The sequence below is a fragment of the Saimiri boliviensis genome, chromosome 5, assembly GCF_048565385.1.
Source record: "Saimiri boliviensis isolate mSaiBol1 chromosome 5, mSaiBol1.pri, whole genome shotgun sequence".
Taxonomy (NCBI): domain Eukaryota; kingdom Metazoa; phylum Chordata; class Mammalia; order Primates; family Cebidae; genus Saimiri; species Saimiri boliviensis.
This window is the reverse complement of record NC_133453.1, coordinates 146,627,172-146,652,213: the sequence shown is the minus strand read 5'-3', so window position 1 is coordinate 146,652,213 and position 25,042 is coordinate 146,627,172. Positions and strand designations below refer to the sequence as shown.

At 42.5% G+C, this 25,042-nt stretch overlaps 1 protein-coding gene across 2 annotated transcripts in view; it reads left to right on the top strand.

Moving 5' to 3' along the window:
- Positions 1–25,042, top strand: part of OTUD7A (OTU deubiquitinase 7A) — a 338,001-nt gene that overhangs the window by 270,483 nt on the left and 42,476 nt on the right. For both annotated transcript variants that reach the window (XM_074400130.1, XM_074400131.1), the window contains exons 7-9: positions 14,325–14,426; positions 17,310–17,437; positions 18,130–18,242. In XM_074400130.1, the coding sequence (XP_074256231.1) occupies positions 14,325–14,426; positions 17,310–17,437; positions 18,130–18,242 (343 nt within the window). The remainder of the gene's footprint in view (positions 1–14,324; positions 14,427–17,309; positions 17,438–18,129; positions 18,243–25,042) is intronic.

The following is a 25,042-nucleotide window of genomic DNA, read 5'->3' as shown; positions in this document are numbered from 1 at the left end:
CAGATACTGAAATTCTCAGATGTTCAGGTTCCTTATAGAAAATGGCATACTATTTGCATATAACCTACTTACATTTTCCCATATATTTTAAATCACCTCTAGATTACCTGTAATACCTAACACAATGCCTACATCATTTCATCCACATGGATTTGACATATTATTTGACACACGACAAATTCAAGTTTGGCTCTATGGAACTTTATAGAATTTTTTTTATGGATAATTTCTATCAGCAGTTGGTTGAATTCACAGATTTGGAACCCACAGATACAGAAGGTCGGCCGCACCTAGGAGTGATATTGCTAGATCATAGGATTTACGTGTGTTCAGCATTACAGCAGTTATCCAAACAGTTTCCCAGAGTGGATGTACCAATTTGCTCTTCCACTGTTGAGAGTTCTGGTTGCTCCCTGTTTTTTTTGTCTTGTTTTAGTTACTGTGTTGGAAGTGTAGGAATATCCACACAGTGGTTTTAATTTTCATTTTCTGATGACTAGTAAAATTAGGTACCTTTTCATGTTATTCACCATTTGCATATCCTCTTGTTGGGTGCCTTTTCAGGTTTTTGGCCCATTTTTGAGATTGCCTTTTTGATTGACTTGTGGGAATTACTTATACATTCCAGATACGGGACCTCTGTCAGTTGTGTGTTGCCAATATTTTTACCCACCCTCCTGGCTGCCTTTTCACTCTCTGACTGATATACCTTAATGAACAGAAGATTATAACTAAAATAGTTCAATTTACCTTTTTTCCCATTATGTGAGAGCCTCTATTTCAGTTTAAGAAATCTTTGCCTACCCCAAGTTCCTGAAAATATTCTCCTGCCTTTCATATTTAAATCTACAATCCACCTAAAAATGATTTTCATAAATGATGTGCTATGTAATGAAAACCCATTTTTGCATATATTCATCAACCTGACATGGTATCATTTGTTGAAATCATCCTTTCTTTATTATGCTTCAGTGTAACCTAGAGATAAAACAGGTGACTGTGTAGGTGTGGGTCTGATTCTGGATCTGTTCTGTTCCATCAACAATTTTGATGTTATTCTTCTGTAACATTCAATTTAAATCATTTAAATACTTATTACGATTTTTCCTTTTACTCATAAGTTACTTAGAAATATGTTGCTTAATCACCATGGGTTCTAGGGTTGTTGTTTTTTTTCTGGCTTAATTCTTCTATGGTCAAAGAATATACAATAAATGATTCAGATATCTTTAATTTTCTTTATAACCCAGCATATAATTAAGCTTAATAAATATTCTATGTGCACTTGAAAAAAATTTGAATTCTGTCCTTCTTAGGTATAGTACTTTATATATATGTTAATTATATCAAGTTTGTTAATTTTGTTGCTCAGATCTTTTCTATCATTCACTGAGTTTTTGTCCACTTATTCTACAAACTATTGAAAAGGGTATGTTAAGGTCTCCTACTATGATTGTGGGAAATTTCTTCCTTAGTTATCTTTTGCTTTATATATTTCGAACCTATGTTAGTGGGTGCACAGACATTTAGAATTATTACATAATCATGTATGTCATAACTTCTCTGAGCTTCATGTTGGTTTATTATTTGGCCCATGGATTATTGTGTTTCTCTGTTTGCAAGTATGTAAAAACTATGAAATATTCCTAGTTATTTTTGTTATTGATTTCTTAATTGCATTATGGCCAAAGAGCATTGTCTGTATGATTTTAAATCTGTTGAGAACTTTGCTTCATGATTCAGAATATGATCAGTTTTTTTAAATCATTCCATGTGTGCTTGACAATAATGTCTAGTCTTCCGTTTTGGCTACATTGTATTGTACTTGTCCATTGGCCATTTATTATGTTTTTCAAATCTTCCGTACATTTATTGGTTTAATTTTTGCTTTTTCTCTCAGTTACTGCTAGAGATGTGTTAAAATCTCTCATGATTGTAGTGTACTACGTCTCCTTGTACTTCTTTGGATTTTTAATCCTGTGTAAATATAATGCTGTGTTATTGGATACAGCAATTAAACTGATTTCTTCCTCATGAATTCAGCCATTGAACAGTATAGAGGATGCTTATTTAATTCTAGTAATGCTTTTTGCCTTTTGATTTATCTACTATTGATTCAGCTATGTTAGCTTTCTGTAGGTTAAAACATTTCTAATGTACCATTTGCCACCTTTCATACCTTTCCTATAGCACTTTCATATTCCTTTTAGGTTTATCTCTTGCAAACTGCATGTTGTTAATTTATTCATAAAATCCATTTGACAGCCTTTGTCTTTTAACAGGTGCATTTATTTTTAATGCAATTGCCATTTTCCCTGTTCTTTGTGGGATTTATTCTCCCCTTGCAAACCTTCTTTTAATTCAATTGAATGTTGTTTAATAATGGCTTTTTTAAAATTCTACAAGTTTTTAAGTTATAACCTCTCTTTCCATTATTAAGAGGTTACTCTAAAATATGCATATGAATCACTTCTCAAATTAATTAACATCTTAACCTACATCACACCCAGGCAATACAGGGACCTTGGAGTAGTTTAATTTTATCCCTATTCTCTCCTGTTTTATAAGTTGTTGTCATTTATTTTGGTTCTGTAGTTGTAATCTCGTCAGACATTATTGTTTTATGCAGTCATTGTTTATTTAGATTTACCCATATGTTTACCTTTTATGTTTCTTCTCATTTCTTCTTGCATGTCAGATCTTCCCTCTGTTTGAAGTTCATCCTTTAGAATTTCTTCAGGTGACTGCTAATTTTACTCTCCCAGTTTTTATTAGTCTTAAAATGCCTTCGTTTTGGTCTCATTTTTTGAAAACACTTCTTGTGGGTATAGTATTATAGATTGACAGTTATTTTCATTCCGCACATTGAGGACTTTTTCTATCGGCTTCTGCTTTCCATTGTTTCCTTTAAGAGGTAGGCTGTCAGTCTGTCACTCTTTTGAAGATAATCTGTTTTTCCCTTTCTCTAGCTGCTTTAAGATCTTTTCTGTCTTTTATATTGTACAGTTTCACAAAGATATGTTAAGAAATATATCAATTTTATTTTTCTTGCTTAGAATGTCTTAGACCTTTTAATCTGTGAGGTTATTTTTACATATTTCTTTTGGAAATCTTCAGTCAGTATTCAGTATTGCCTGATTCATTCCTTTCTGAATTTTGATTAGACAATGTTAGATCTTTTCAGTCTATTCTTATGTCTCATAAACTGTCTTAGTTGCTTCTTACTTATCTTCAAGTGTATTAACTTTTTTCTTTAATGATGTCTAACCTGATACTAAAGTGATTCTTATTTCTTACTTCAGTTTTTATATCTTTCATTTTAAGTTCTATAATCTGCCTTTTATTCTTTGATCATATTTCATTTAATTATTTTGTGTATTTTAAACCTTTTAAACATACTTGTTTACTGTCTGTAGCTAACCATTTTTAACCTCAAGCTTATAGGTGTCTATAAACTGCTGATTTTGTGTGTATGACTCTTACAATGGCTGGTTTCTTGCTGTGTTTGTAATTTTGGATTGTGAGCAGGATGTTATCAGTGGGAATCTTTTATGGCCTGTGTTGAGAATGTACTCCTCTTAGAGAGAGTGTTTTTGTTTGTTGTTCTGTTTGTTTGTTTGTATCATCTTCCCAAGAGAAATTATCTTTGGTAGTTAGAACCAATTTTATGTTAATCTCTTGGCTTAGTGGTTCCAAGCCACAAATCAATTTTAGCTCAAATCTTCATGAGAGTCCACGTGTTCAGGAGAAGTTTTTATTTTCCTCTGTTAAGCCCAGGCTAAAAGAGACAAATTTTCTTCTCAGCTTCCTCTGTCAGAGCAAAGTTATGTCTAATCTTTGCATTCGGGGTGTAGTTTTTGAGGGTCTTAACTTTATGTAGAAGGAAAAGGCTATCCCCAGATCCAATTTCCCACATTTTGGGGTCTCCAGCCTTTTTTCCAGTTCTTGTGAAGTAATTAAACAGTTAAATGTCTTCACTTATAGGCAGTTGCTTGTTTGGTGCATACTAATTTCCATTCCATATTTATTTTTGGTTGTTGGAGATTTACTACACTTTCTTTCATGCTTGGATATATATTTTAAAGAATTCTTGAAAATACATATTTTCATTTTCTGACCTCTATTCCTCTTTAAATCTTTGCCCTCCTGCTCATTTTAGAGAGCGGATTTCTCATTTCAAATGACCAGAGACAAGGCCTTCAGCACCCCCTTTATCTGCAGTTCTACACGCATACACACAGGTTCTTACTTTAAATTATTTTTTGCTAAGTATTACAGAGAAATCAAGAATAATTAAGTATAGAGTGACAAAAGCAAAGATCAATGAGGGTTTGTAGTGATATAAGAAATACTTTCATTGATCTTAAAGAGTTGCTTTCTTCGGTTCGTTAGGCTTAACACGTAAAGGCCAGATCTTTCTTTATATTTCTCACATGGTTCCTTTCCCAAGATCTAGTCAACTTTTTTCTTTAAGTCATCTTTATCCTAATACTATAATCTAACCAATTAATGTAGGCCAAAAAAAATGTAACATGCTATATTTAGATGTCTACGCAATTCAAGAATATAATTTGCATTTCTGAGAACCTCTGGACAGTGCTTCTCAAGCAATCTGTGTAGAAAGATGACTCTTTCCTTTAGATTTCCAATTCTCTGTCTCCATATGCTTCTATAAAATTTAACAAAAATATTGCAGCAAAGCCCATTGCTACAAAAGCTCCTAAGCATTTCCTCTCATTTTCTGTACGTGCCTCATTGTGCACCAGCTGACCTCCCTCTAAGCAGCACCAGGAAGTCTGTGTACAAAAGCTTCCCTTTCTTTGCAGTTTATGGTCTTTCTTGCTTGAATGTCAAAGCAATTGTGCTTACTATTAAAAGGACTTTGGTGTATCAAGGTACTTTTTAAGCCAAAGTGTTTTGGTTCACTCATTCATTCATTAGTATATGTATAAATATACTCCTTTATTTAACTCAGGATTTTGGACCTGTATATGCATAATGCATGGTATATATGGTGCTTTGTATATGCCACGCCCTATCTTAAGTACTTTCCTAATATTAAATAATATAATGTTCACAAAAACTGTTAGATCAGGACTATTATTATCTTCATGTTTAAGGCTTGAGGACTGAGACATAGAGTGATTAAGTAACTTGCCCAGCACCACACTGCTAAGAAGTAGTGGAACTGAGATTGAAACCAGGAAGTCTAACTCCAGATTCTGTGCCTACCCAGTCTGCTGACTGCCTCTCTAATGACTGTCTTAGTCCCTCTAGTTAGGATTCTGCAAGGGTAGTTGTTTCAAAGCCCTCTCTATTTCATCTTCATTTTCAACTTGAAACAATGGATCACTATTGCACAGACCTCTGAATTGAAAAGGGAAATCAGGTCTTCTACCTCCTTTGTGTGAAGAATGATGATTGGTTAGCATGTCTGCCATGGAAAGTGTGGTAATTTTTCAATGCTGCTTGCTGTGGTGTAGAGGGGATTGATAGAAGAAGTCACCTGCTAGCTTCAGGGCTCTGTGCCTTCAAAAATTTGAAAATTGTAACCAAACTGTGAAAATTCCAATTCAATCTATTGAAAAAGCAGAAAAATTTAGTCAAACTAGTAACTACATTAGTTAGACTTTCCCAAAGTATTTTTAACTGAATTCAACCCATTTTAAAAACTTAATCAAGACCAATGGGTTAATTTACATAGAAATTGTCTTTGGCACCAGAACAGAACATCTTCGCTGAAGACTGTGGAGCAAACCCACATGGCATTTCTTTCGTCTTGAACATCTTCAAATCTGTGGAAAACGTGAAAGACAGGTATTTCTATATCTTGCAGGAAAAGGCACCAATTTTGTCACATTTGCTTTCTCTCTCTTTATATGTATGTAAGTACATACACTTTTTCTCAACCATTTGAATGCATATTACGAATACTTCACTTCTAAAAATAAAGACATTCTCCTATATGACTAAAGCAACATTAGAAAATTAGCACTAACTTAGTAATACCAACTAATAGAGTCCATATTCACATTTCCCCAATTGGCCCCAAAATCATTTTGTAATTTATTTTCATTCCAAAACCCAAAGTTTGTGCATTATATTTGGTTATAATGTAATGCACAAACTCTTATTTACTTTTTTAAACAACATTCTCTCATCTTTTTTTGTTATGAAAATGGATATTTCACGAGTCCCAGCCAGTTCATGTACAGTGCTTATATTTCATTGTTGAATGGCCCAATGAGGTTAATTCCTCTCCCTTCTCCCAAGTGTAGACCTCAGGGCCATATGACCCTGGCTTACTCTCCTTATATCTGGAAGAAAGGCTGGGACTAGCAGAAGCCTTGCTGATCGCACACTCCATAGAGATGAGAAGGGGAAGGACTTGCTGTGCCCAGACACTGGCTATGAGCCAGGTTGGAGAGAGAGACAGCCCAGGGGAAAGGAATGGAGGTGTGGAGAGGAAGGAGTATGGGAGGAAGGGGATAACGTGATTTTGAGGCACTTTCTCTTTACATGAATCCATTGGATAGCTACTCCCCCTCTGGGGAAGAGCAATTCAGGAGTCTTAGAGAAGAATCCTCAGTCTCTACTACAGGGGAAAGGTGAAGCCAGAGCCTCCCAGAAGCAGTGTCTGGCTGAGAACCTCTGGGCAGTGCTTCTCAAGCAATCCGTATTGAAGAATCAGTGGCAGAGAAGTAAACATTGTGTATAGTACAGATTCTTCAACATTTAGTAGTATCATTTATCTGAAGATTTGAATATATAATGTATTTTTAAATACTGTCTTCATGTGAAATAATGAAAAAATTCCCAAATTCATCTTGGCATTACAGCGAGGGAGGAAGGAATGAGAATGAAATGGGGGAGGCATATAGAGGGAACTTCAGCTTGATCTTTACTCATTTTTCTTTTCTTTTATGTTGGAAGGAACCTGCGGGAGCACATATGGCAGAGGAGGGACATCTATTTGGTTCTGGGTGATGGTGATGGATGTGTTGCTCTTAGCACTTCAAAAGTTTGAGCTCCACTTCTGCTCCTTATTAAATAATATGGCCTTTGAAATTATATAGGTCAGAGTCAGAAGAGTTAAAATTGGCTTGCCACAAACTCAACCATAACAAAATTAGACTGGCCTTTTTGTGATCTGATTTTGTCCTGGGTGAGCGAAGGCTCCTGTTACGGTTCAGCAGATTGTGGGCAAGTTTACTTACTCCCTGTGAGCCTCAGCTTTCTTCTCTCTAAAATGGGAATAACATCCCCTGACACAGAGCTGGTTGATTTATTGAAGGTCCTGCAGTGAGCAGGAGGACACACTAACCCGGCCAGGAGGAGCTTAAACCATGAGGTCATCATTATCCCACATGACTCAGAGTCTGAAAACAGGGATGTTCATGGCAGGGTTGGCAGCTTCACAGTGTTATGGAGGACCCAGGCCCACCAAGCACCCTGTTCTCTCCCTGACGGGTCAGTGCTAGCTCTATCTGGGGATGCAGTGTAGCTGTAGCCACATCAGGCCACACATCCTCACACTATGTCATTCAAGGCAGCAAGAGAGAGCCCCTGACTATGGCCCTTGTGAAGGAGAAGCAAGCCCCAGCAGGTCTCCTCTTACATCTCATGGGCCAGGTGACAGCATGTGGCCATGCCAACAACAGTCCCTGGCAAGGGGAACTGAATTGCACAGATCGTCTTGGACCTGTCAACATGGGCATGTTGCCCCGTGGGGCAGGCAAGGAGGTTTGCCTGAGAAGCCCCAGACACAGGCAGGGCTCTGTCAGCAAGGATGGGAGGGAAAAACTACGGGGTAGGCAAAACAACGGGATCTGCCACAGAAATGCAGAGACCACCTGCCTCATTAGCATATTTTCTCTCCCTCCGCTCCCTGATTGTCTACTCATGTTCCCTCTACTCCCTGACTATTGCCCGCAGCACTGGCGGCTGAGATCCCTGCAGAGGATGAACGAGGCTGCCTACTTTAGTGTCGAATGTGCCGGGTTTCCAGGTGTTAACAGCCACTCTGTTGAGTTTTATGCCTTCGTAAGCAAAGATCTTGTCATTTTATTTTACTTTGTGGCAATCCAGTTTTACTATATCCCAGCCTGGTTGTTATAAACACTTTTTAAAAGTCAAGTAGGATAGGTTGCTGTTTCACAGCCTAGAGAAAAAGAAGTGACTAAGTAACTGCATGTTTTTTCCAGTGATGTCCCGAGCAGGCCATCCAGTGACACTGTCAGTTAAAGCCCCTACTTGCGTGTCTCATTTAGCTTTAATAAGATGATTGTAGGTGCTAAGAACATGCCAGTTTGTTCGCCTAAGCATTAACATCTTCATATGATAAGTACATGTTTGTCTACTTAACTTTGTAGTGTTAATTTTAATACATATTTTCATTTAGAATTAAGGGCACAGTTATTTTTAATCAGTAATGCCACTTATTAAAATGGAATCACTGAATCTTAACCAAAAAGCCCTGGAGAGTAGATAGGGATTCAGTTTAAACAAAGAACTGACAAGTTTTATTATATTACACTTTGTTAATATGGCAATGTGTTAAGCAATAACTCTCTGACTCTAAAATATACTCCTGAGGCCTTAATTTTCAAGCATTATTTGCAGTCTTTATGCTTCATATTTCATTATTTCTATTCTGATAGCAGCAACAGCTTTTATTAGATTTTTTTATTTGTACAAATTTATGGGGTACATTTGAAATTTTGTTACATGTACATAATGTATAGTGATCAAGTTAGGGTGTCCATCATCCGAATACAATCCATTTTTGTTAAGTAGAATCACCCTATTCTGCTATCAGACATTGAGTGTATTCCTTCTGGTTGTAGGTTTGTACCTTTAACCTACTTCTCTTCATCCTCCCCACCACTCACCCTTCCTAGTCTCTGGCATCTGTCTTTACACACTCTACCTCTATGTGATCAAATTTCTAGCTCCCACATATAATTTGGAACATGCAATATTTGTCTTTCTGTGCCTGATTTATTTCACTTAGGATAATGACCTCCAGTTTCATCCATGTTGCTGCAAATGAATGACATCATTCCTGTTAACAGCTGGATAGTATTCTCCTGTCTATACACACCACATTTTCTTTAGCCATTCACAGATGGAATGTAGAAATGTAAAACATGTTCTGCTTCTTTAATTGTTCAAATCCTATTAATATGACTTTTTTAAAGAATTTTGGATTAAAATATTTTTACAGCTTCTTGGAAATATCTATTATAAACATTCTCCTTTGACTGAAATTTGCAAAGTGCTGAAGGCCCTCGGGAGGTGCATGTTATATTTCATGCTCCAAATAAAAACATATATGTACGTCACTAGTAGTTTCATATAACATTAGAAACTTGACACAACCATTCATAAAGTTGAAGCAATTTTTAAAACAATTTAAATGTTATCCAAGAAGTGTTATGTAAGATGACATTTATGTCAGCCGCCTAACACGTATGACCCAGGCTATTTATCCTTTCCATAAACATATTCTTTTGAAAAGCAGCCATGAGTGCAGATGCACGTGTCATCAGGTAGCATAGAGTCTCCTGTGGCCATCAGCCTGGAGATTACCTTTGCCCCTCTTCTGTGCTGTTTACCCGTTTCCCTCCTGCTTTCTGTGTTTCTCTGCTTTGGGTTTCCACCCTCATTTTGTGGAGTACATCCCCCTGAAGCTTCCTAAGAAAGAGTGAATGAAGATGTCTTGGCACAGGTTTACTATAAAACAGAACCCAAGGTAACTCCTAATGGCTATTTATTTCAGAGACACAATCCCAGATGTGTTAGCAACTAGTTTTATTGAGAAATAAGGCTGCTGTGAATTTTCTTGAATGAGTCTTATGTTTTCATTTCTCTTGGGTAACTATCCATGAGTGGAACTGCTGGGTCACATGGTAAAGGTATATATTAGTCCATTTCATACTTGTATAAAGATACCACCTGAGACTGGGTAATTTACAAACAAAAGGGGTTTAATTGGCACAGTTCCCCATGGCTGGGGAGGCCTCAGGAAACTTACAATCATGGCAGAAGGGGAAATGGAAATAGGCACCTTCCTCACAAGGCGGCAGGAGAGAGAGAGCGCAGAGAAAACTATCACTTTTAAAACCATCAGATCTCATGAGAACTCATTCACTATCATGAGAACAGCTTAGGGGAAACTGCCCCCACGATCCAATCACCTACCACCAGGTCCTTCCCTTGACACATGGGCATTACAATTCGAGATGAGATTTGGATGAGGACACAGAGCCAAACCATATCAGAGTATGTTGAACGGTATTAGAAATTACCAAACATTTTTCTAAAATAATTGTGCCATTTTACAATCCCAACAGCAAAGTTTGAAGACTCCAGTTGCTCCCTGGCCCCTTGGACATCTGTGCTAGTATGTAAAGTACAACTGAATGACCCTTGAACAGCACAGATTTGAACTGCACAGGTCCACTTATACGTGGATTTTTTTCAGTCAAATGAGGATCAAAATTACAATATTCACAGGATGCAAAATCCACGTATATGGAGGTCCAACTTCTCACATATGCAAGTTCTACAGGGCCAACTATTGGACTTCAGTACACACAGATTTTGGTATATGTCAAGGGGATCCCACACCTAATCCTCTGCAGATACTAGGGGATAACTGTACAGTTGATTTGTGTATATTGATCTTGTATCTCGTGACCTTAAAAAATTGCTTATTACGGTTTTTTTTTTTTTTGGCTTTCTTAAGATTTTCTGTGTGAACAATCATGTTCTCTGCTAATAAGAACAGTGTTATATCTTCCTGTCTGATTTGCAAATACAGATTTTATTTCTTTCTCTTGACTTATTTCACTGGCTAGGATTTCTTGTACTATGTTGAATAGCAGTGAAGAGAGTGGTGGGCAACCATGTCTTTTTCCCAGTCTTAGAGATAAAGCATTTGGTCTTTCACCATTAGGTATGATGTTAGCTATACGTTTGTGTAGATTTTTAAAATCGAGTTATAGAGATCCCCTCTATTCCTAGTTTTATGGGAATTTTTAATTATGTGTGAGTATTGAATTTTGTCAAATGCTTTTTCTGCATTTATGATATGATTATGTGATTTTTCTTCTGTATCCTATTAATATGGTGAATTATATGGATTGATTTTCAAATATTGAGCCATCCTTGCATCCCTTGGTCATGGTGTATAGTTCTTTGTATATGTTACTAGGTTCTATTTATTTATATTTCCTTATGAATTTTGTATCATATTCATGAGAGGTGTTGCTCTGCACTTTTCTCTTTTTGTACTTTCTTTCTTTGATTTTGGTATCAGGATACTGTTGGCTGTTTTCTGGAGGAGCTTCTAACTTTTTTGAGAACTGTTCTAGTTACTATATTATATACACATACCTTATCAAAGTCTATTGGTGTTGACATTTTACCACTATTGGTGAAGCATATAAACCTTACCTGCCTTTTTGCTTCTTTATTCTCTACCATTTATAATAAAACTGTTTTAAATAGTTACTCAACATACAGTGAAACATGTAAACAGATAGGTAATGTTATTAGTTTTTGCTTTCACCATCAGATACAATATAGAAAACTCAAGAGGAGAAGGAAAGTCTATCATATTTGCCCATATTTTTGTTCTTTCCATGCTCCTCCTTCTTTATATGCCAAAACACCTTTTTTTTATCATTTCCTTTCTGCCTAGAGAACTTCCTTTAGCCCTTTAGGCTTGCTAGGAACAAAATCTCCTAGTTTTCCTTCATCTGAGAATGTATCTGTCTCCTGCTTATTACTGAAGAATATTTTTGCTGGCTTTAGAATTCTGGACTGACAGTTATTTTCTTTCAGTAGTTAAAAAATGTTATCCTGGCTGGGTGTGGTGGCTCATGCCTGTAATCCCAGCACTTTGGGAGGCCAAGGTAGACAGATCACTTAAAGTCAGGAGCTCGAGACTAGCCTAGCCAACAGATTAAAACCCCATCTCTACTAAAAAAATACCAAAAATTAGCAAAGTTCGATGGTACACGCCTGTGTCCCGGCTACTTGGGAGGCTGAGGCAGGAAAATCGTTGAAGCAGAGAGGCAGAGGTTGCAATGAACTGAGATTGCACCACTGCACTCCAGCCTGAGTGACAGAGCAAGACTCTGTTTCGAAAAAAATGTTACTCTGCTTCCTTCTGGAAGCAGCTAATGAGAAATCCACTGTCTTCAGAATTGTTTTTCCCATATAAGTAAGGTGTTGTTTGTTTTTAAGGTTTCTTTCTTTGTCTTTCGTTTTTAGAAATTTGACTATGATGTATTTTGGCATGAATTTCTATGGGTTTTTTCTGTTTAGGGTTTGCTCAGCTTCCTGAATCTGTATGTTTGTTTGCTAATTTGCAAAAATTGGGAAATGTTTAGCGATTATTTCTTTGAATGCTTTTTTAGCTCTACCCTATTTCTCCTCTTCTACAGGACCCCAGACTTTTGTTACAATCCCTCATGTTCCTGCATTGTGTTCTGTATATGTGTGAGTTTTTTTAAGTCTAAGTTTTCTCTGTTGTTCAGATTGGGTAATTTCTATGTTCTACCTTTATATTACAATGATTCTTTTTCTCTTCTCTCCATTTTGCTTTTGAGCGCATCCACTGAGTTTTTAAAACTAGAATTGTATTTTTCAGTTCCTGTTACATTTGCCCACATTTTTTGTTCTTTATTTGGCTCTGTTTTGTATCTTCTATTGCTTTGGTAAGACTTTCTGTTTCTTTACTACATTTTCTATTTTTTTCATTTGTCTTAAGTATGTTTGTAATCACTTATTGAAGTATTCTTATGATGACTATTATTAAATCCCAGTCAGATAACTATAACATCTGTCATCTCGTTTGTCATATCTTTTCTTGTTCTGTTTGAAATCTTCCTGGTTCTTGGTATAAGTGATTTATTTTTTTTTAATTTAAAAGGGCATATATTTGGTATTAAATTATAGGACCCTGGTCTTACTTAAATCCTGTGTTTTAGCAGACCTCCTGCCACTGCTGTGGTAGGTTCACGGGGGTGTTGCCTGACAACTGCCTGAGGGTCACTGAAGTACAGGCTCTCCCTGCGCCCCTGTTGATACCTGGGGAATGGGCTTGGTACTTCTTGGCAGGGGTACTTCCTAGCTGAGAGGAGACAGAGATTCTCATTGCATTTCGATGCGTATGAAAGTCCAGGCTCTCTTTATGTCCTCTGAAGATAGAGAGCAAGGTGCTTATCACCACCTAGGAGGGTTGAAGTCTTAGCTTTGAACTCAGCCTTCCCTGATGCTCCCAGGCAGTGGAGCGGGCAGTGATGAGCTCCTTGTTACAGCCTGGTGAGGATGGGAATCTAGGCTTCCTACTAGATCTTTGCTGGCAGGGGTGGTAATCAGGCTGTAATTTTTTTCTTTGGTGTTTGGCTGGAATAGAAGGGGAATGTCTAAGCAGCTACTGTCTTGCTAAGCTGCCCCTTTCCTTCCTGATATTGTCTAAAGAGAACATGCTTTTTCTTTTCTATCTTCTTTCCTCCCTTCCTCCCTTTCTCTCTCTCTCTCTCTCTCTCTCTCTCTCTCTCTGTCTCTCTCTCTCTCTCTGTCTCTCTCTCTCTCTCTCTCCCTGCTCTTGTTGATGTTTCTAGGTTCCAGTTTCTCGAGTATCTACTCTGGAATACGTAAGGCAAAAAGAAACTCCAGGGAACCCACCATTATGTCATTCCTCAAGTCCCAAGATCCCCAGCTGGTCTGCCACTTCTTCTCCACTTTTCAGAGTCTTCTAATATTATTTAATACATAATTTCCAGGGCTTTTCATTGTACTTAGTAAGAGGAATAGGAAAAAGTACATCTGCTCTATCTCCCCTGAAGAAGTCTCTAAATGTTCATGAAATTTAACATGACTACAGCTACGTAACTATAATGGTTTTGATGAATCAAATGAAATATGAACTATACTTTCAAAGGTATATGTGGATCAAAAAAGCAAGATGGTGAAAGGAAAAAAATAGCTTTCAGGAGGGAAAACTGCGTTCAAGGAAATTACAAAGAAATTTTTTGTGTTATGTAAAATGTTTCCAGATTCAAGGAGAGAAGGTTCTGGCCTTGAGTTTCTTAATGCTCATGTTAATTGATGGGAGGATTTGGCCTTTTCTTGTCTTCAAAGGGAAAAGAAATCTATATTTCATTTGAGGAGAGAAGTAACCATAATGTTTTCCCTTTCCACTGAAACCTGTAGAAAATCTGTTCCTGATGTTTGTGCCTCATCAGCAAACACCCCCACTGGCCCCTGCCTTTTCTGGGATCCTGTTCTAAAGTGAACTTCTGTTCCAGGTCGCCTGAACTGGTGGTCCACTGTGTGCACAAGCTGTAAACGGCTTCTTCCTCTGGCCACGACGGGGGATGGGAACTGCCTTTTACATGCCGCCTCACTGGGTAAGCTCCGCAGCACAGACAGAGGGTGGCCAGGCTCCAGGATTGCAAAGGCGTTATTGAAGGAAAGACATACGCTAAATAGAGCCACCCATGTCACTGCCATCTGCGAAAGTCCCCAGGAGATAGAGCCAACAATCCTGGCCCTTCTTGTCAAGTAGCCTGCACTTGGTGGAGAGACAGGACACATAAGAAAAGACCTGGTGTGATAGAAGGAGGCCTTGAGCATAGCTGCAGGAATGAGACTTAGAGACTGTTGCCTGGTACAAATAAAGAGGACTTCCTGGAGGAGGTGGGATCTTTACTGAGACTTGAAGAACTTGAGAGACTAGAAGAGGACATTGCAGGCAGGGAGACCCGGGAGGCAAAGCATAAGGGCAGGAATGGACAAGGTGGTTGGAGGTAGGGGTGAGCAAGGCAAAGCTGGAGCAGGAAGTTTTGGGAACAGTGCATGAGGATAGGTAAATTGAGGGTCCACTCTGTTGACAGCAGTCAACAATTGGCTTGGACTAATGGAAAGAGACGTAGGTCTGCTCAGATAAATCACAGGGGAGTCAGCATAGTCAGAATGCACTGCAGAGAGATCAGCAGCCCTGTCCAGCAGAGACCTGAGCTTCCCGATCACACAAAGCCACTCAAGCCAGAAATATTTGGATAACTGAGGATCATCATCGACTTTCTGGAACCTCAGTTATCCCTTTAGGCCCAGCCTTATATGCGTAAGACTGAAGCCATTTTGACAGGTGAATCTGGGTTTGCACCAGGGACCATCAGGGCCAATTGCTCCTTACCTGCCCTGGGGGATAGCACCTCTCTAAAATACAAAACTCTCAGATACGAATGCGGTCCTTGTTGGTCAGACTCGCATCCCACAGAAAATGTGGCTTTAACTGGGTGCCGTGACCTAAAGCAAGGGCCAGCCCCCAGACCTCTCTCTTTGGACCTGCAGTGAGGCCCATTCCACAAGAGGTAGGTGAGATAAGACCCTCAGAGGCTTCAAGGAAAATACATCGGGGTCTGGGAAGGGTCCCAGAGGAGGATGGAGACCAAGAGCAAAGGGAACATCCCACGGGCTTGACCTGCCATGAGAGAAGGCAAGGCACCCACTCACCTGCTTTGTTTCCACGTCATCGGAGCACATTCTGCTTGCTGACCTTGCAAAAGTCCCCCACATTCACCACGGTGAGAAAGTGAAAATCAGGAATTCCCCCACCCAGCAGTAGCCACTCGTAACAGCTAGGTATTGTCATCATCTTCCAGTCTTCTGTCTGTTCAAGTGAAACGATGATCTTGCTGCGTTCACTGTCTCGAATCCAACATTTTCCCTTAAAATTTGAGAATGTTCCATGCTGTTATCCTTCAAACACATGACTTTAAGTAGTTAGGTCATATTTCATCAAAATGGTTAATATTAACTGTTCTATTATTGAGCATATTGTACCTTGTTCTTGGTAAAACCTGCAGAAAGAATATAAAAGAATGAATCTCTCATCTGTGTCAAACAGCAGCCTCGTTCCGAAATCTTGGGCATGGAAATGCCTTTGTCTTTCAGCAGCTGCAGCATGTGGAGTCATTGTCCCCATCAGCACAACAGGGGCAAGGCCACACCCCACAGCATTTTCCCCCTGTGAGCACAGTGGGCCTCCCAGGCCTGCCTGGGAAGGGAGAGCCTCCCTGGGACTGTTCATTCCCACCTGCAAGAGAGCCTGGGCCATGAGCAACCAGGGCTGTGAGAACCCCCTCCAAGAATACCCGGCACAACAGTGAGCCCAGAGCTCACAGCAGTCTGTCCTCTTATCCCAGCACTTGGTTTCATCTTGTGCCTAATGGCTAAACTCCGCAGGCGCTTGTGGAACCCCTGCTGGCCTGGCCTGATGCTGAGCTAGAATTGTGGGGCACATGGGGAAATGACAGTAATCTTGGAGTCGGGCCTGTAGGCAGGCATGCACAGGACAAAGAGGCCCTCTCTGCAAGAGAAACCTGCACAAGGAGCTGTGGGAGAGTCCCAGGAGGCCGCTGAAAGAGGCCTGAGGATGAGTGAGGAGTGACAATGGCCATTCCCCCTCCCCTGCCATCCTGTAGAAAAAGGTAGCGCTTTGCTGGCTAGAAGTGCATGGCAGGCCTGGGCTGTTGCACATCCAAGGACGCCCAGCCGGTTGAGCCTTTGAAAACATCAGTGAACGTTGCTTTTCTTTGAAAACACTTCAGAGGTTCCCAGCTCCTTTGAGAGCCCCCTTTTCACTTTCTGTGTCCCCTCCATCCTGCTCTAGCCACCTTTTTATCTTGCCTTTTCTCAAGTACTCACCCCTCCGGGTCTGCCCCTGGCCTTTCCCTGTGCCTGTGTGCCTGGGACAGCAACTCAGCTCCTTCCTCCACCCATTTAAGTCTTTGCTCCTATGTTTCCATTCATAGGAAGCTGAGATGCTTCAGGGCTGGAGAGGTGGGAAATGGCAGACCCTGGAGAAGCCAGGATGCTGATGGCCACCCTCACCTGGAGCCCTCTGTGAGAACACTGGACAGCCTGTCCCTGTCCCATAGTCAGTCCCCCACCCAAATGCAAGACCCGGATAATGACCATTAGGTCGTCAAAGCAAACCAGCAACATTGAGAGTGGGTTGCCAAGGGTGCCAGAGAGGAAAAGCACTAGATTTTCACCCACTATTATTTTGCCAAGAACAGGATGTGCTGCTTCATTCACCTGCTTGCCTTAATGGGAAGCCTCAGGAAGAAGGCTGGAGGGGAATTAACAGAAGCACTGAGTAATGAGGCTCCTCTGTGCGTGCAGACGGGAGGCCATCCCAGTGGGTGGTGGCGGTTTGCATCACCTCTGGCTTGTCTTTTTCTCACGTCCTCTCTCCTCTGTTGTCCGTGGCCTCCTGGCTCCAGGAATGTGGGGGTTTCATGACCGGGACCTGGTGTTACGGAAAGCTCTCTACACCATGATGAGGACGGGAGCCGAGAGGGAAGCCCTGAAGCGGAGGTGGAGGTGGCAGCAGACGCAGCAGAACAAGGAGGTTGGTATCCACAGGCATGGCCCCCAGGCCCAAGACTGTCTTATGAGGTGAGGCAGAAACAGCCCCTGGGATCAGGAAAGTCTCCTGCATTTAAGCCTGTGGAGGAGGAGCCTGTTGAAATGGCACAGTCCCGACAGACAGCAACCATGTGTCCACTTGTGCTTCCTTAAGGCATGATTACGAAAGCTGCCTACCTTCATTCCCAAAAGCATCCCAGCTTGGATGACGAATTATATATATGACCACCCGCTGTCAGGGGCAGCTCATGGCTCCAGCCACAGTGCGTGAGCTCAGTCCAAAGGGATTCCCAATTGTCCCAACCATGGCAAACATGAGGACCTTGCTCTCCTAGAAGAATCCCCTGCTTTCTGACTACGGTTGACGCAGTATCCCTTTAAACCTTTTAATGGCCAGCCACAGCTAGATACATACACAGGTTAATGCTCGGTTACCCGCAGCCCCTGAGAATGACCCTTGTTGGTGGGCAGCCTCCCAGCAGCTCTGGAATTAGAGCTTGGGGCTTCTGAAAATACGGTGTACATAGCAAAGGTGGGCGAGAGGGTGCCATTCATAGCTACCTGCAGATGTGCCTGGCCTGGGTCCTGGTGAGGCTGGTCCGGGTGGGGAGGGTGAGGAGAGGAGGGCAGCATGGCAGTGGCCCACCCTGCTCCTGAGCCGGCTCCCTCTGCCAGTCAGGGCTGGTGTACACGGAGGAGGAGTGGGAGCGGGAGTGGACGGAGCTGCTGAAGCTGGCCTCCAGCGAGCCGCGCACGCACTTCAGCAAGAACGGCGGCACGGGAGGGGGGTAAGTGCTGCCCCTGCTCTCCCCGGAGGTCACCTCCAGCTCCAGGCCACTCAGGGCTGCACACAGCATGCGGGGATGGCACGGGGGGACTGCGGGACCCTCGTGCCGTGGAAGACAGAAAGACTCCAGCTTTCCAGCATTAGCTTTGAGACAGGGATGCATGGGAGGGCTGTGGGTGATGGCTGGCCCCTGCCAGATGCTGGGGGAAGGGTATGCAGCCCCCACATGCACTACGCAGGCAGAGGTAAACTCACAGGAGCCGTCTTCAGGCCACTTTCCTTGAACTTTGTTGTGCAGAGCAGGTGGGGTGCACGCCCTCAGGGCACAGCTGGTCTCTGGAGGTCACATGTGATGATAAGTGTTCCCATGCATTGCCATCACACAGACCTGGCTCTGAAGTTTGGCTTTTCCCCCCGACTAAGTAATTGGTGGCTTCAAGAAGTCACCCTGAAAGCAGAAGCTCATTAAGCTAGCCTGGTGTTTTCCAGACAGACTCCGTGGATATCATATGTGTTCCCAGCAAAAAGGCTTCACAACTTGCATGTTTCAGAATAGCTTGTTCCTGCAGAAACACCTTGGGTGTTCTAATACGGAATGAAGAGTGTGGCCAGACCAGCAGGGCAGCCACAGAGCCTTGGCCACAGCATATCTTTTGGTTCGCTTTCTCTGGAACCTGAATGCAAAGATGTTGCTCCTAGAAAAGGTCTCAGCCAAACATAAAAAAGTGTGAGCAGTGACACCAGGGAGACCCATGGAAGGACCAGAGCATGCAGCTCCAGGCCGCCCTCAGGCTCGTGGGCCCTGCAGCAGGCACCCAGGTGCTCACCCACCCACCGAGGCAGAACCTAGTACCTGCTGGGCCAGCTCTCCCTAGAGGCCCTGGCCGGAAAAGAGACTCCCACAGAGCCTGGAGCAGCAGCAATGGCATCCAAGACCGTGTTTAAAGACGAGATGGTTAGAAGCCCACATGCCCTGGCACACCCTTCCTCCAAGGCTGTCTTGTTACTGTGTTTTAAGGCTGTAGTATGTCCATACCAACAGTCTATCTTGGCAGGACATTTGAGGACAAGCGTTCTGAAGACTCGGACAACTGTGGAAAACTACTCTTTTCCTCTGCACACCTCCCGAGTCCTGCCTGTGTTGAGTCTTAAGCGTTCCTTGACATCATTTTCACTGTTGCCTCTCTCCCTCCTGCCACAGGGCAGATGCCTGATAGGTGCTGGCAGACTGGATCCAGTCCAGGTGTCTCTGCCAGAGACGGGGAGGAGTGGGGAAAGACAGCAGCAGTGATGACAGTAATCACAGGTGATCATCACACACACGCCCCCTGAGTGCCCCCCTCCAGGAGGAGCTTCGCCCAGAGTCCCATGGCTGGTCAGCCCATCTGACTCCCAAGGCCACAGGCTGGTCCCCTGCTGGCTGCTCCCTGGGGCCCGAGAGGTTCAGATGCTAATGGGGACATCGGAGCCACGGAGCCACGTGGCGTCTGTCCCTATCTCCCACAGAGTCTGAGTGATCAACCATCATCTAACAAAAGGATTAGTTCCCTTTCGGAATCTCCAAAATGGCCCAGACACTGTCCCATTTATGTAGGCTAGCCTGGTCCCCTGCCCCTGGAAGCTATAGTTCTGGCTGCCACATCACTAAAAAGAAGGAAGAATGGGCAGAGAGGGGAAACTAAACAACCAAGGGTGGATGCAAGTGACCCCATCAGGAGAGAATGGAGAGGTGAGGCCGGAGGTATGGATGGTGTCGGAGGGATGGCAGGAGGGAGGTGAGCACAGGCGGGTTGGGATGGGGTGGGGTTGCGGAGACAGCGGCACCATAAGAGGGCCCTGTGCTGGGCACTGTACCCCCGCCTTTCCAACCCTACCTCACAAGCCTCCAGTCCCCATCCACAGATTGGAAAACTGAGCTTCAGTGGGATTAGATAACCATTCCAAGACCACAAAAATGATCAATGGAGGAGCCAAAAAGTGAAAATTTGGTCTGATCGTTAAGTCTTCTCTTCTGACCAGGCCCTACAGCCTCACAGAATCCCTCAAATACAACAGTTTGTAAAACTTCAGGTGACAGGTCAGCCTGAAAATGAAACCACCACTCTGGGCTGGGTGATAGGAATGAGGACACAGCCACCTGGTCCTCACAGATGCCGCTGATGCTCAGGTCAGAATCCTGTGCCAGTGATGTGGGAGGCACTTCTAGAGTTTCAGCGACTGGTGTTTCCAGTGCAGAAAAAGAAAAAGAAAGAAAAAAAAAAAAAGAAAAAAAACCTCAGAAGAGGACAGAACACGTGCAATAGGAATATATCACAAAGAGTTGCTTCTGTAGCCAGATGCATCCTTCAGTTAGCTGGAACCTTTGTCTGGCCGGTCAGGGACGGAGGCCTATGGAACCAGTAATAAAATGCACATTTTCCTGGGCATGGGGAGTATTGGCTGAATCCCATGGACTGGGGTAACAGGCAGAGTGTCTCAGCAAGGCACCCATGCAGCTATGCAGGACTGGCCAACAGGTGCTCCAGAGCTGTCACCAGCTCCAAGAATCCACTTGGGGTTCAGAGTCCACAAAAGAGGCCTTTGTGCAAGCACAGTATTCTCCGCCTTTTGCCTGTGTCTTCTCTCTCCATGTTGAGCTGAGAGGTATGGGACATCATCTCTGGGGCTTGGCTGCAGGGACAAGTTTCTGATGCCTGCTTGAAGGGCCTGAAGGCAGAAGCTGGCAAGCTTGGGGTTCACGGGGGCATGGCGGGCTGTGCAGGCCAGGACATATGGCCATAAGGGCTGTGAGGCCAGGATCCTGCACGTTGCCCAAGGGCCGGGCATGGATTCAGGGAGGAGGCCCCAGTAGGCTGGCTTCAGGACTCACCTACAGTGAGAACCACACAGAAAGCCAGCCCCAGAGGCCAGGGCTGAGGGCGGACACAAGCAGTCAGTGAAAGAAGCCACCATCACAGCCCAGGGACCTGAGGACACAGCCCCTCAACTGGCAGAGAGCTCTGAAGACCTACAAAAGCAATTCCTGAGACAGCAGGCCAGCACTGGGGCCTCCAGTGAGCCCAGCGGGTCCCGAAGGAAAACAGTCAAGAAAGACTTGGCTACCCTCCCAGCCCTCCTCTCTGCCTGAGCCGGTGCCACAAGGGACACAGACGGCAACCACAGAAGAGGAGGAAGCAAAGGTTGAAACAGAGATGCCAGCTGGCAGCAAACCCAGTCTACAGGAGGCTCAATCTCAGGGCTGATGGCCCTCTGCACAGAAAAGTGACCAGAAGAACCACACAGAATTTCCAGAGTGTCACCCAGGAATGGGAAACAGCAAGTCAAGGGAGAGTTTGCAGGCACAATGGCAAGAGGAACTACAGTGGCCTTCTTCATCCCAGCCTGGCTTTCCTGGAACCTGTTCCCCACAGAGGAGAGGAAAGGGGCATAGTGCAGGCCCTGTGTTTTGCTCTAAAACACTGGTATGGAGACAGATGGGGCAACCCCTGTTCTATTGGTCCCTGACACAGACAATGACCTGGAGTCATTTTAAACCTGTTACTTTCCCAGAAAGTGACTAAGTCACATATCCAAAGAAGTCAGAAGGGACCAGAGGCCAGGCGTGGGCATTAGCTAAGACTTCCTTCCTCTCTGCCTTCCAGCAGGACTCACATTGGCCAGGCCCCAGCCCTGGGGAAAGAGCCAGGCCTTCCCTAGGGCTTGGGGAAGGGTTAGTGAGGTCAGATGGGAATTTGAACAGTGTCATCTACTGAGCCCATGTTATGTGTCAGGCAGGCCTATGAAGCTGTCACTATCATCAATCACAGATAAAGAGGCTGAGAGTCAGGTAATTAGATAATGCATTAGTCAGGGTTCTCCAGAGAAACAGAACCAAGATATATAAAGAGATTTATGGTAGGTATTGGCTCACATGACTATAGTGTCTGAGAATTCCCACGATCTGCCATTTGCTGGCTGGAGACCCAGGAAAGCCAGTGGTGTAGTACAAAGGCCCAGCAGCTGGAGAACTGATGGTGTGGATCCAGTCTGAATCGGAAGGCCTAGGAACCACAAGTGCTGAGGGCAGAAAGTTCAGTCCCAGCTCAAACAGTCAGGTTCACTTATTCCGTCTTCCTCCACTGTTTTGTTCCCATCCCTGCATAGATGGGATGAGGCCCACCCACATTGGTGAAGGCTCTATGCTTTCTGCTCTCCAGAAATTCAAATGCTAATCTCATCCAAAATGCCCTTGCAGACATATGCAGAAATAACATTTAACCAGCTATCTGGGCACCCGTTAATCCAATCAAGTTGGCACATACTATTAACCATCACAGGTTAGCTCCCAATGTCCCTGAGCCCGAAAGATACAAAGCCAGAACCTGAACTTAGAACTGACCAAAAAACATATGCCTCCTTTCCTGCATAAGGCCAACCAACGCTCTTGACAAATGCAGACCAGGCATAAGGAGTAGGAATCAACAGCTTATCTTGATTTATGTTGAAAATCATTTTTGTTCTTTAAACTTTTAAAAGAACCATTTATTTGTTCTCTGTTTGATGAGAAGGGTTAAGTGGAAGCTGAGAGGCCAGTCAGGTGGACAAAGAGGAAAAGAGAGCAGAGCAAGGGGGGCCCTTTGGGGGACCCTTTGGCAGCCCCCAGGGCATCATCTGTATAGGTCCTTACTTTGCTCACATGCTAATCTCTCTGCTTTCTCTTTGTAGTTTGGTGTCTGAAATTTCACTGACAATGTGTTTGCTGCATTTCTTTTTATTAAACTTTTTCAGAAGTAGCTAGAATCCCAAGCAATTTCCTAATACACAGTCTGAAAGTTGTCAATTTCAGCCAATCTTTGAGGAAAAGCAAGAGGCATTTTATTCTTGGGAGGTGCCCATGTCACAACCTGGTGGTCCCGGGCCATGGGTTGGTTGGCCCTATGCAGGAAAGGAGGCATACTTGTGTATATTCCTGAAGGTGCCATGATTTCCATCAGCAGACTAAGCAGAAAGAGCATCTGCTAACGTAAGGTGTCCTCACTTCACAGATCTGGGACCCAGCTCAAATTTTTAAAGACATCCCTAACTGAAAATAAGACCAAAGTTCACTCTTTATCTAGGGATGGTTCTCAAGTAGGAACCTTCCTTGATCTTGTCTAAAGAATCCACCTTTTATCACTGTACTGATAGTTTCTTGTTTATTTTATTATTTATTTAAATATAGCTAGGGGATACAAGTACACGTTTCTTACATGCAAAATCGCATCATGGTGAAGGCTGGGCTTTTAGTGTACCCATTACCCAAGTAGTGAACATGGTACTCAATAGGTAATTTTTCAGTCCTCATTCCCTCGAACGCTCTGGCCTGTCATAGTCTCCACTGTCTATCATTTCACTCTGCCTGTCCATATGTACACATTGTTTAGCCCCCAGCTGTAAGTGAGAACATGAGGTATTTGACTTTCTGTTCCTGAGTTATATCACTGAGGATAATGGCCTGCATATACTTCCATGTTGCTGCAAAATATACCATTCCATTCTTTTTTATGGCTAAGTTATATTCCATGGTGTGTATGTATACATATATAACATTTTCTTTATCTAATCCTACACTGATGGACACTTAGGTGGGTTCTATATCTTTGCCATTGTGAATAGTGTTACAGTAAACATACAGGTATCTTTTTGATATAATGATTCATTTCCCTTTGGGTATATACCTAGTAGGGGATTGCTGGATTGAGTGGTAGTTCTATTTTTAGTTCTTTGAGAAATCTCCAGTGTTTTCCACAGAGGTTGTACGAATTTACATTCCTACCAACAGTATGTGTGCCCTTTTCACCAAATCCTTATCAACATGTTGTTTTTAGTCTTTTTAGTAGTATCCATTCTGACCATTGTAAGATGGTACCTCACCGTGGTTTTAATTTGCATTTGTCTGGTAATTAGTGATGTAGAGTATGTTTTCATATGTTTGGCTATTTGTATGTGTGCCTTTGAAAAATGTCTGTTCATGTCCTTTGCCCACTTCTTAATGAGGTTATTTCTTTTTCTTGTTGAGCTGCATATGGCTATGCAATTTTCCCAGCACTATTTATTGAATAGTGCCGTTTTCCCAGTATATATTTTGGTTGGTGTTGTTGAAGATCAGCTTGTTTTAAGTATGTAGCTTCATTTATAGGTTCTGTATTCTGTCCCATGGCTCTATGTGTCTGTTTTTGTATCACTATCATACTGTTTTGTTTACTATAACCTTGTAGTACCATTTGAAATTAGATAATATTATGCCTCCAGCTTTGTTCTTTTTACTTAGGATTCCTTTGGCTATTCACGCTCTTTTTCAGTTCCATAGGAAATTTATTGTTTTTTTCTAATCCTGTGAAAAATGACATTGGTAACTTGATAGGGTTTGTATTTAATCTGTAGATTGTTGTAGCAACCGAGTCATTTTAATGATGTTGATTCTTCCAATCCATGAGCATGGGATGTTTTTCCATTCATTTGTGTCATCTACAGTTTTTTTCTTCCATGTTTATGTAGTCCTCCTTGTAGAGATCTTTCACCTCCCCGATTAAATATATTCCTCAATATTTTTGTAGCTAATACAAATGGGATTGCCTCCTTGATTTAGTCCTCAGCTAGATGGTTACTGTACATAGAAATGCTACCGCTTTCAGTATGAAACTTTACTGAATTCATGTATCAGATATAAGAGGTTTTTGGTAGAGTCTTTATGGTTTTCTAATTATAAAGTCATGTCATCAACAAAGGGATGATTTGACTTCTTCTTTTCTAATTTGGATGCCTTGTGTTTCTGTCTCTTGC